This window comes from Calliopsis andreniformis, chromosome 4 (genome assembly GCF_051401765.1).
Source record: "Calliopsis andreniformis isolate RMS-2024a chromosome 4, iyCalAndr_principal, whole genome shotgun sequence".
Classification (NCBI taxonomy): Eukaryota; Metazoa; Arthropoda; class Insecta; order Hymenoptera; family Andrenidae; genus Calliopsis; species Calliopsis andreniformis.
Genome location: NC_135065.1, coordinates 39,871 through 53,423, shown reverse-complemented (window position 1 = coordinate 53,423; position 13,553 = coordinate 39,871). Strand labels below are relative to the sequence as shown.

The window sequence follows — 13,553 nt, the reverse complement described above, 5'->3', positions numbered from 1 at the left end:
TCTGAGTTGACAAAAAGGTTAATATCTAAGAGCGATAGCGAGCATAACCTGTAGAGAGCTGCAAGGACATTGAATCTCAAAAGAGATATATTGACATTAATAAAAGGGAAGCGTTTAGCGCTACGATAATGGAGAAAGAGTAAAAGAATAAAGGAAATACTTGTCATGATAATCGAGATTTTGTAATTGTTTAAAAAGCGGTTGTATAACGGACATTTGGCTCGTCCGCGAGATTCGTGGTCTGTTTGTATACGTGACCGACCGAAGGCCGCCTTCGGTTGGAGATTCCGTTGTCCTAACAGTAAAACACGGTCAATTGTCGTATGATTCGTTTTTATCGTTAAAATTGAAGTTCAAACAAGATGAGCATTGTCGAGCAACGATTTTGAACTCCAGAGCCTGAAGAAGAGAGAGAGTCAATCATATCACATTAGAACCATAGAAAAGATAATTGGCGAGCGCTGCGTAGCGCCAAAATTAGCGTGTTTCGCGTTTTGCGGAGACACACGCGGCTCTCGCAGCAGTCGTCTTTCGACAATAGTCTTGCGCCGGCCCTTTCGACAGAACGTCAAGCATCATCAGCTCAGCCAGTTTCACGGTTTCAAGTAGTTTGGTAGCTAGACGCTTGAAATCCTGCTTGCATTATAGCTGAACTTCTGTCCCCTGCGACTAGTGAGTTGCTCTACTCGATTTAATACGTATTATACGTACGACAGAGCACCTAGTTCGTCAAAAGGTGACAATTCAGCGAGATTTGCGCTCTTGGAATCGGGGTCTGCCCTGATTCTCTAAGTTTCATCTTCGTCAAGGAGCAACAAGGCCGCTTCGTGGTTGATTCCTGAACGAGTGGGGTACAACAGAGAGAGTTAACGTACGTGCCTATCACCTCTGCGTTACTCGCGCTCTGCCACCCCGTTTAGAAGCAACCCTCGTGTGACGAATAGATGCACACGGTGAGGTGAACGGAGTCGTGGAGCCTCTGGCCGTCCTCAGCCACCAGGACTAGCAATCGCTAGCTATAGCGTGTCCCCCCGCTCGCGAATCCCCGCATTTATCGGAATTCGTACGAAGCGAGTTTTCCTATAAGGTGCAAAAGCGAAGAGAAGAGACTTCCTCCTCTCTATCCACTCGCTCATCGACAACTTCTTCGTCAGAGAAGAAGAGTCGATAATACAGTCCACTGCATTACCTTGTATTACGACAAGGCATTGCCCCCCCCCCCCCCCCCCCCCCCCCCCCCCCCCCCCCCCCCCCAGGCTCGTGATCGAAGCCTGGAGTCGGGAAGAATAGGTACAGCGTGATCGCCATACTCTCGCTTACCGATGCGGTTCCACCGCTATTATTTTTTTCAGATGCTAGCGTTGCTGACAAGGTGTCGTCGAACTACCGAGGGCCCCGCTCCAACGTACACGCCCGAAAAGAGGAAAAGATAAAGGTCGTAATTAAGTCCTTCTCAGGGCCGACTCAAATTTAATCAAGTGTACTTGTTTTCTTTCAAACTCTCACTCTCACCTTATCCGGAACCTAGTTAGATCCCTTATTTTAAGCGATTCTAACAATAATTAAATATGTTCTACTCTTCGTTCTGAATTGGGGGAAGGGTAATGTAAGACAAAATGAAAAAAGTACAAAATATTTCTGTGAATACAATTCGGTACGGTTCGCATGCTAAGCTCGAGGTCTACTCAATCTTGAGGGTGACGCTCGAATGCTTTTTCCTTCTTGGATAAGTCCTCGTTTTTCCTGAACTATACCTCTCAAGAGCCTGCAGTTAATTTACGACCGGGCCTGGCGTTACGTGAGTCGGGTCTGTCATCGGTTCGTCGGTCTTATCGCCTGCGTTTGAATATACTTTCAGGCTGCCTCTTCGAAGTCTCCTTAACAGTAATGTCTAGGAATGTCTAGGAATATTCGTGAACATAACCTGCAAGGTGCAGTATCGGCGAGGATAATGGTACGGGCGTTTGTAAACGGCGTAAAGTTTCGACATGTACTAACACTAGAAATACTAGGATAACAAGGTGAGGGTAGGGTAATTAATCTAAGAGAAAGGAATGATTATTAATAATAAGAAAACTCAGTAACGTGTACAAGTAATGTCAATGGAAAGTAAACAAATATGACAAAGAGGCATGAAACAGGCATGAAACAGGCATGACTGTGGCGCTAGCAACCAGTGCCGAGAAGCTTCGGTAATGAGAGATGTGAAGTGGCGTGATTGGGTGTAGTGATGTAGACCTAGATGGCGCTATCGATACTTATCGATAGTTTTTGCTATTGTTGTGTGACAACGCGTGACACTAACTTCAAGGCGCGAAGTTCAAATTGAATGTAATAGAGAAGGCGTCAAAGGTGAAGTTGAAATAAGTTTATATGCTTGAAATCAGTTATAAACATTACTTGACAGAATATTTCAGAGTAAAGAATAAATCAATATCTCCTTAGAAACACCTATTTAAACATTCAAATCTTATCTTCTTCCCCCTTCTGTAAGGAATTATATCCAGCGCCAAGATGTATAAGACTTGAAAGTAAGAAATCGATAAATGCTGACGATAGTTTTAACGAAGTGGAATTTATTAATTATAATATAATTATGTAATTGGTTCCTTGTTACAAAGATACCAAAAATTAACAAACATGTATTAGATCTAGTGAGAAACCATTTTTGGTACGTTCTCTTCGCCTCAGTCCTTTGACCAGATCAGACGTGTCTTTTCTTGTTCTAAATATAACAGTTCAGTTTGAGTTGTAAATTCTTTAATTTATTTACGAGCAGAGTGCCTTAGTGCTCCACGGGCACGAACTCATTCCGGTTCCAGTCAAAAATCCCTGAAGGCCACGCAACACTATTGAAAATTATCGATTGTTCTAATATGCACTGTAACTAGGCGTTCAAAATCACTAACGGTGATTTATCTAATTTCCCGTCAAACATCAACATTAACATGAAACTACACATTATATATGACAGAAATCGATGTCTGGACAAGTTTCGACTCATACTGGTGAAATATCACCGCGTTTGGTGAAATATGGCGAATTTCAAGTCAAACGTCGACTTTAACGTCAAACTACGCATTATATCACAGAAATCGATGTTTGGCCTAGTTTCGAGGCATATTATCGAAATATCACGCAGCTCGACGATATATTGCGAGTGGTATATATATGGGGGTTCTGAACATGCTGTCGAGGGGGCCGACGTTACGGGGGGGGGGGGGGGGGGGGGGGTCACAACTCATGACGTCACGCATTGGCACAGGTTGAAATCAGTGCAAAACTGTTTTACCGATGGAGAATTGATCGATAAACATGCGAATGTGTTTTATCAACGAAAAGAATTGGTCGATAAAATGCAAATGGTTGTTCGGCAAGAACATCGTTGTCAGTTGATTCAGAAGTGTCATATGAACATAAAGTGTAGTTGGTTACAGAGATTGTTTCCCCGAGAAACTTCATCGAAGAATAAAATAGAAGTGTAAGTATAGATATGCATAAAACTTCTTATTCTAATATAATGTATTATACAAATCAAATATTTTTAGTTTTTACATAACATTAAGTTATTGTTTTTACCATTTATAGTGTTTGTGGAGAAAAGAAGAGAAAAAAATGATTAGTGTCAATAAATTTGAACATTTTACATACTTGGTATAAACATCCTCGTCTTTTTCAAATTTTGAGAGAACTTTCGTGATGTGATGTTTTAACAACCTTTTTATTTTTTAATCTTACAGAAGAAGCTATATCCCCCAATTACAGGCTACATCAATTTAAATTATCGAAGAGCTATCAGTAGTTATCGATGGAGATGGCAGAGAGATTTAATTTTACATTTGTTGTGGATTGAGGGGGAAGATGCAGACGTTTGGGGGCTAAGAAGATTATTTGGAATGGAATATTATTATATCGATTGGGGAGAAGAAGAAGAATGATAGACTGTGGGTATGTGTGAAATTATTCAATTTTTCAATAAAAGGATTTAAAATATTTAAAAAGAAAAAATGTTATTAAGTACATGAAATTAGTTATTTGAAATATAATAAAATTTTTAAAAATTATATATATTAGTTCCACTTATTACGAATTGATTTATAGAAATGTAAGTATGAAGTGGGAAGGTAGAATGTGATAGGTAATTAAGTACATAAAATTAAAATTAAATGTTAATTTTTATTAAATGTTTTTTAATATTATTTAAATGCATAAAATCACAATAGAATTTTATACAATATTAAATATTAGCATTGTAGACAAGAATATTTAAAGCACACGCTAGTAGTTCACAATCAATCAAAGAATCGTCGTCGAAATATTTACTGTTACATATCATATTAGCAATACATGACAAGTTCGTTTTTGGTGTGACACCATTTTGTTTCAAAACATTTACAAAATTTATAAACTGAATATTAATACGATGTGTATTTTCATATAGTTGTGACCGCATAAGATTAATACATTTTACATGATTGAATAAATTATTCAACGTTTCGATAGTGTAATATAAGGAGATATTAGCTAGACTAAATTTTATAAGCTTAACATTATGAATTTTGGTAAATTCTATTAGAAATTCTTCAATCCATATTGGTGGGGAATCTGAATTCACGGATAGAACACATTCTTTTTATTATCACCAAGAATAATTTCAACGGTTGATATGGGTCCAACTGCGATTCCAATTTCTAAATATGTATAGGATGTTGATGTCAGCGGGTACCTTCTTCCCAAGATACGAACAGGGCGTGGGTGTGACGGTTTGAAAGTAGAATTATATATAGAATTATATATATATATATATATATATATATATATATATATATATATATATATATATATATATATATAATCATTTTAAGATTAAGAGTAAGATTAATACATACTTCACATATTTAATTTTCTTAGTATTTCTTCACTTTTCTTCATAATATTGAGAACACATTTTGATTTAATTCTATTTATAAAAATTGTATTCTGGTATACAATTAATAGTTTACCACGAAGTTTACAGATTGAACTTTATATTTTAGCACAGCATTTAACGAATAACTCAGGCAAGTTCCCGTAAGAAATGTTTTCAGTTGGCTTCCGACCATTGCAAATATGCTTTACTCCTTCCACTTCTATTTGTTGTTATGAGCTATGTGAATAGCTCATCACATCAATTGGGAGGGGGAGACTTCCTACTCTGATTCGTATCACACATCGAGCGTGAACGATTTCGCCCCCCCACCATTGCCACACCCATTGAATTCAGTTTCCCCTCCCCTTACTTTACCATCACAACTGTTCGTCAACATGTTCTACATCAATTATAATTATACATTTTGCCAAATTGTATAATAGATGTCTAATATTTCGTCGTAATTGATTAGCAATACATCTATATATCACTTGCAATCTCATACTGTAATATGAAAAAATTTATGTTTAGTATTTATGTTCTTATAAATTGTATAAATGAATGTTTGATTCAATAACAGCTGATTAGTCATACATCTGCATTGTATTTATAACCATTGCACAATACATGAAAAAAGATGTAAGCATTGTATTTATACTGACACAATAAGTGTTAAAATAATTTCTAAAAAGAATACATTTTTTTTTTGCTTAAATAATTTTTAAAATGCATTTGTAATATATTATATGATTTATTTAGTTTCTCGAATTGCGCGTGACTTCTTGTCAGCATAATGTCAGCATAATCTAAAATCATCAGAAATTTTATACGAACAAACAGATGCAACGTGATTGCGACATATGACACCAGTTTAAACTATGATCAGAATATATAAAAGTAAAATAAAAGATTTGTGTGTAATGTGCTGTTACTTTCAAGAGTTAACAAATCATGGACATTGATGAATTTGTTCTTACTGAACACGAATTGCGGGAACAAGCCGTTAGTTTGAATTGTCTGGATGAATACATTGCATGGGAAGAACGTTGCAACGAATATCTTGAGTCATTGGAACAATATTGTCGAGTAAAGAAACGCCCTCGATTATCAATTGGTACTCAGCAATCTCTGATTGCTCAAATTGCACAATTTGAAAGTTTTAAACTAGTGACGCGTACTCGTTTCGTGCATGAAGGTGCAGGACATTCAAACAATGGTCTCTTGTGGCGTGAATTAGAAACTGCATTCGAAAATCGTGTATTGACAGGTGTTGCGATAAACTCAAATTATATCTATCCACGTAATTTCCTTCATGGTGCGAGAAGTATAGTGCTTTTACATGTAAGACATGCATTGGTGAAGCACACTGCACTTAAAGTGAATACGATATTTAATGGCAAATTTATAGCAAGTGATAAATGTGAAAGGAAAAGCTTAACTACCAAAAACTGTGAATTATTTCGCGCATCGGATCTTGAAGAGTGGTATGAACGATGTATTGTTGAATGTACAATAACATTGTTGGAAGAATTTCAGGAACGTGATAGTGGATGGGCATTGTCGCGAATACTGAATTTAATAATCAATTTAAACAAGTATAATCCGATGCATGTTGGATGTCATTTCAAGCTACCGCGAGAAGTACTACTTAAAAAAGCAGTAATTTCTGTAAAATCCTATGACGATGCATGTTTCGCATGGACTGTGGTAGCCGCTTTGTATCCAGCTAAACAGTATACATCTCAGCAAAGTTCATACCCATATTATAGAACAGTGCTTAATTTTGAAAATATCGAATTTCCAATATCCATGAATGATATTAAAAAGTTTGAAACGCTGAATAACATCTCTGTGAATGTATTCAGCATCGAAGAAAACATCAAGAAAACAAAGAAGGATCTGAAGCAAATCATCGTTCCATTACGTCTCACTGATCAGAAGAGGGATAGACATGAATTTGTTGTACAAAGAGAATGATGGCATAGGACACTTTGCATGGATAAAAAATTTGTCTCGACTTGTTGGCACACAATTAAGCAAACATAAAGAAGAGAAGTTCATTTGTGATCGGTATGTATAAACATGTAAGAACATTAAGATTTTAATTTTTATGAAAAATAAAAGATTATATATGAATACTTTTACAGATGCTTACACTTCTTCAATTCCCGTGAAAGGTTAGATGCTCATCAGAATGATTGTCAGAATATGAATAAATGCACTGTTCTGCTACCCAGCGAGGAGGATAAATGGCTCAAACTTAACAATTATTGCAGAAAGGATCGGGTTCCGTTTGTGGTTTATGCAGACCTCGAGTGTGTTTTAGAAAAAATTAAGGATAGTGTCGAAGATGAATGTATATCGCATGCATATCAACATCATAGGGTATTCAGTATTGGATATTATGTGCATTGTTCTTATGACACATCATTATCATCATATCAATATCGTCGCGATATAGACTGCGTTTCATGGTTTATTCAGGAATTAAAGAATTTAGCACAGACTGTTAAATCTATATTATCTAATAATATATCTATGGTGCACCTATCGAAAGAGCAGTGGGGTGAATTTCACAATGCTATACATTGCCATATTTGTGAGAAATCATTCGATATCAACGAAACACGTGTGCGAGATCATTGTCATTTAACAGGGCGCTATAGAGGTCCTGCACATGTTGATTGTAATATAAATTATAAAAATTCATTCCATATCCCGATAGTCTTTCACAATTTATCTGGATATGATTCCCATTTTATCATTATGGAATTAGCTAACGCATTTGAAGGTTACATTGATTTACTACCTATAACCAAAGAAAAGTATATTTCGTTTACAAAACATGTAAAAGATGTAACAGAAGAAGAATTAGGTTGTCGAAATTATATAAAATTACGATTTATCGATTCATATAAATTTTTAAATACTAGTCTTGATAAATTAGCGTCTTTTCTCAGTAAAGATAAGCTAAAAATTTTATACTCAAATTTTCAAATGTTATCCAAAGAAAAATTTGATTTATTGACGCGAAAGGGTGTCTTTCCATATGAATACATTGATTGCTTTGAGAAATTAGAAGATTCGTGTTTACCATCGCGGGAATCTTTTTATAGTTCGTTGACTGATGAAATAGTATCCGAAAGCGATTACGCACACGCTGAGAACATATGGCATTCTTTTGAGATTAAAACTTTAGGTGAATACAGCGATTTATATTTAAAAACAGATATTTTATTATTAGCAGATATTTTTGAAAATTTCCGTGAAAGTTGTATCAATAGTTGTGGTCTAGATCCAGCTCACTATTACACATTACCTGGTTTTACATAGGATGCTATGTTAAAGCATACTAAAGTTAATTTTGAATTGCTCACTGACATCGATATGGTTTTGTTTATCGAGCGGGGTATACGTGGTGGCTTGAGTCAATGTTCTGGGAGATATGTGCAAGCCAATAATAAGTCTATGTCATCCTATGATCCATTGAAATCATCATCGTATCTCATGTACTTTGATATAAACAATTTATATGGATGGGCAATCTGTCAACCATTACCATATGCAGGATTTCAATGGATCAATAGTGTTGAAAATTTTGATGTATCTTCAATTGCAATTGATTCATCGATAGGTTATATTCAAGAAGTTGATATAGAATATCTACAACATCTACATGATGATCATGCTGATCTACCGTTTTGTCCAACACGTGCCAAACCCCCTGGTAAAAAACAGGATAAGTTTTTGACTACATTATACGATAAGGAGCGTTACGTTATACATTATCGCAACTTATAGCAGTGTATTCAGCATGGTCTCCGCATTACAAAGATACACCGCATTCTCCAATTTAATCAATCACCATGGCTTCGCGATTATATAGAACTCAATACTCAATTTCGAACACATGCATCAAATGATTTTGAAAAAAATTTGTATAAATTAATGAACAATGCAGTATTTGGTAAAACAATGGAAAATGTTCGAAATCATGTTGATGTAAAACTTCTGACAAAATGGGATGGAAGATTTGGTGTAGAGGCAATGATCTCAAAACTTAACTTTCATAGCAGAAGTATTTTTTCAGAAAATTTAATTGCAATTGAGTTGCGTAAACTTATGGTTAAATTCAACAAACCAATTTGCGTTGGTATGGCCATTCTAGACATATCAAAAACATGTTTGTACAAATTCCACTACGACTATATGTATCCATTACACCAACGAAATTGTAAAATTATGTATACCGACACAGACAGTTTAATTTATTATATTCAATGTGAAGATGTTTATGAGATGATGAAACGTGATATCCATAGATTCGACACCAGCGATTATCCAATAGACAATGTATATGCTATACCGCTTGTCAATAAGAAAGTGCCTGGTTTGATGAAAGATGAAAGCAGTGGTTCAATAATGACTGAATTTATTGGACTTAGAGCAAAGATGTATGCTTTGAAAGTGTTTGTAAAAAAGATGTGAAAAAGTTGAAAGGTGTTAAAAACAATGTTGTAGCCAAAATGATAAATTTCGATGATTACAAACATTGTTTACATGATGCATTTGAAATAACTCGTCGTCAGTCAGGCATAAGGTCTAAATTGCATAAGGTATATACTATAACAGAATTGAAAATTGCTCTCAGTCCATATGATGATAAGCGATATATTATAGCTGATTCAAATGATACACTACCTTGGGGGCATTATAAAATAACATTGTAACGGTTAGAAGTTTCACAATAATAGATTGAAATTATTTTATGAAAATTGATTTATTTGCATTTTTTTTTTTTTTTTTTATATTAATATTGTAGTAAAAACATCTTTTTATGTTTACAATACATTATTTTTATGTATCCATGAGTTGTGTGAATTATCAAATCCTAACCATTTAACATATACTTTATCATCCCTCTTACGCAATACTTTTTCCACTAAATACACATCGGGGTTGATAACGCGTTGTAATTCATGTTTATAAAATCCTCCCGCAATAGGTTTTCCACATGAATCTTGTAGCAGATAAGTCACAGGATTAGTTATCTGTACTTTGATTATCTTGAACACTTCAGCTGTCCAATTTGGTGTATATCCTTTGTCGAAAACGGTTTTGTATTTGCTGATGCGTACAGAGTCACCAACCTTGAATCTCGATGGAGCAGCAATCTTTATATTGTTATATACTGTGTTCAAAAGCTTATTTGCAATTGTTGGGGTAACATCACATGGCCGCATTCCAATAGTTCTATGTTTTCGCATATTGTATTCAGCCACAAGACTTGGTAATGCATCGATTCATCTATATGTTCCATTGAGTGTAAACAGTTACCACATATGATGTTTTAAAGTACGATTAAAACGTTCCACGATGGATGCCTTCATCACTATGGTTTGTTATATAATCTTCCTCTTGAGAATGAGGGTTTAATACTTGCAATACTTGTCGAACATCATTTTGCAGTATTATTAAATTGTTCTGAAATGTAGCCAATCTTTGTTCAAATTCCTGCTGTATCTGTTGAACATTATTCTGTATTGTTATCACATTGCTTTGAAATGTGCTCAACTTTTTCTCAAATTCCTGCTGTTGAATCTTTAAGATTGATATGCATTGTTCCAAGTACTGTTTATACTATTACTATTTCGAATTTTGCAGTATTTTGCATCAATGTTGGATCCAATCATGCAGAGCGCATTATCGCGTATATAATTTCGAAACATGCTACTCCATTTATAGTACTCTACTGGTGAGGTTTCATACTTTCTAAGTGATACCCCAAACTTATTGATTGACATTTCGTTGTGAATAAATCAATTATCAGCTTGCAGTTTAATTTATAGTGAGACCTGCTTCGCGAAGTTCTTCGATAATCGATAGAAACTCGTTGTCATGTGAATTGTTACCCGCTTGACGCGATGCTTCTAACAAACGCAGGCGATCTACTAATTCATTTGGATCATCCCAATGTATATAATTGATTTGGTTATTGTTTACTGTCATAGCATTTGGCATCTGCTTGTTAACTGTTATGACATTTGATGTAGTAAGTTCAAATCCTCTACCTGTTCGGCTCTTAATTGTATGCGCAAGTAAAGGAGCAATTATATGTTTATATTTGTAACCTTTTTTACCCATTATGGGGCTTTGAGAGTTATGATCACGCTTGTGTGCATTGGTTGCCATCAATATACTCTTGTATTTTTGCTTATCAGTATCAGTGTACACTGCATCGTCAGGAATTCTCATAAAAATTAATTCATATAAACCAGGTGTTCCAATGTATTTTACACCATCTATAAATATATTGTCATCCTTGTCTATATTGAATTGTTTGTCGCCAAGCATTGCATCATTATTTTGGAAATGTACACCATATACATAATCTATGGCCGTATTTTTATCACTACTTAAAAGTGCACCCATGTATTTGATACCTAATGGACCAAAATGGCTATGAAGTGTTTCTCGACCTTCAGATGTCTGTAGCTGCTGTCTAGCTGATGTTAGAATCGATTCATTAGTAGTTTCAAAAACATCATCATCATCGATAGTTGGTGATTGTACCATCGGATCTACTGATATAGAAGAAATCGATGACTTGGTTCGTATAACATTTTTTCGTTTCGATTGAATTGGTGTAGAGGTCATGAATGATTTATCCGATGAATGTTTCCGTTTTATATTATTCACTTTTAATTGTACAGGTGTTACTGTATCATTCAATTTAGTATTTGAACTTGATAACAATGATTCATCAGCGTCCATTGCAGAGACATTTTTCACAATCTGTTCATCAGCGTCCATTGTAGAAGTATTTTTCACAATCTGTTTCAAGGGATCGACAAGTGGTTTAAAATATCTGTTCAATGCAGCATCTTCATCCATCTTGCCTGTTTTCAAAGCTCGATATTTTTTGCGAATAGATTCACTTGTGTTAGCTATTTCCTTTGCAATTCTCTCACGGTCCTTAATATTTTGACTATCAATCATTGTTTGAACAGAAACGTTGTTCTCACACGGCGTGACAATTAACAATTGATTGTATTATGGTATTGCAAATTCATTAAATCCTCTCCTGTAACGTCCATTAGACATCGAGCTATCCTTATCAATCACAACAAAACCATACTTATGTTGCCAACAACTATGACACAATGCTTTAAAATCATCAAAAGACATGTCTGTATTTACATGATCATTATATATATATGTTTTAAGTTAATACCATCCTGTTTAAACAAAATCAATAGATTCGCATTATCTCTTGTATAAGATGTTTGGGAATTTTTGCATACGTTTGACAGAGATAGAAACAGTCTACCTTTGAATGTCTCCCCATTGCAAAATACTCTCTTATCGTATCTTGTTTGTTACATGCTACGTCATCAAAAATAAAAATTGAATTTGGAAACGATTCCTCTGGTGAAATAACATCACAATTATTTGAAAATTTAAAATAACCAATTTCATCTATCGATGCCAATAAATTCTCCAAATACTGATATTTCGGCTGCTGCAGGGACTTTGAATACACATAGACATTCTCAAATCGTACACCATAAGGGCTTTCTAATAAACTTATTAACACGTTGGTCTTCCCACAATTGGATGGACCACAAATAATTCCACGTATAGTATTTGGTAACATATTACCATGTCTGCATTCCATGTTCTTGCCAATTATTTGAATTCTATTGTCGAAATTTTTTACACGTATAATCATTTGTTGTCTCACGAACCGCATGTTTTCAAGATTCTGATACATACGCATTCATGTCGCTCTTACATATGCATGCATCAAAGTAAAATTTGTTCAGTAGTCGAAATGTTTCTCATCATATCAGATGACATCAACATTCATGTTTTAACCTCTGAACAGTTGAAATATATACCAAAGAATATTTTATTCCACAAGTTTGGTACATATATTGACAATTTGTGGGATAAGCTTCCGGAATATATAAAAGCTGATAAGGAGGTTCAAGAATATCGCCGGTGTTTGGAACACTACAATCGTTCTTGGCAGCAAACACACGTTGATGGTCCAGCACCACTGATTAAAAACTGTAGTGAATGTCTTCGGCAAAAGTAAAAGCTGGTAGTGGGTTTTTGAATCGAGCAATAAACGCTCTTCCCATTGAATTGCATATTCCTGGATATCAATTTTGTGGTCCAGGAACTCATCTTTCGAAGCGATTATCAAGAGGTGATTCAGGCATCAATCCCTTGGATGCTGCATGTCGTGAGCATGATATTGCATATTCGCATGGTAACAATCTAGGTGAGAGACATACAGCTGACGATATACTCGCTGACAAAGCGCAAAAACGTATCACTGCAAGAGATTCGACGCTGAGTGAAAAAGCTGCAGCTGCAGCAGTTTCGGCTGCTATGAAAACTAAGACGAAACTTGGAATGGGAATGAAAACAAAAAATAAATGTAAAAATAAGACTGGAACAAAAAGAAAGCGGATACTTCCAATTGCAAAACGTGGTGGTATTTTACCTACTTTACCATTGTTAGGTGTTCTGGGCTCATTAGTTGGTGGGGCAGCGGGGGTAGCTAAGGCGATAAATGATAAAAAGGTTGCGCATCGTCAACTGGAAGAAATGCAACGTCACAATCGAGCTATGG

General features: G+C 35.3%; 1 protein-coding gene and 1 pseudogene across 1 annotated transcript; one reads left to right on the top strand and one right to left on the bottom strand.

Moving 5' to 3' along the window:
• Window positions 1-8,884: 8,884 nt before the first annotated feature.
• On the top strand, window positions 8,885-9,639 carry LOC143178191 (uncharacterized; annotated as a pseudogene).
• A 111-nt stretch (window positions 9,640-9,750) lies between these two features.
• LOC143178239 (uncharacterized) lies at window positions 9,751-10,176 on the bottom strand. The gene has a single exon (XM_076376768.1). The coding sequence runs from the start codon at window positions 10,174-10,176 to the stop codon at window positions 9,751-9,753; it is 426 nt and encodes a 141-aa protein (XP_076232883.1).
• Window positions 10,177-13,553: the final 3,377 nt, after the last annotated feature.

Coding starts and splice junctions, on each gene's coding strand:
- LOC143178239 (XM_076376768.1), bottom strand. CDS start 10,176: ATGCGAAAACATAGAACTATTGGAATGCGGCCATGTGATGTTACCCCA.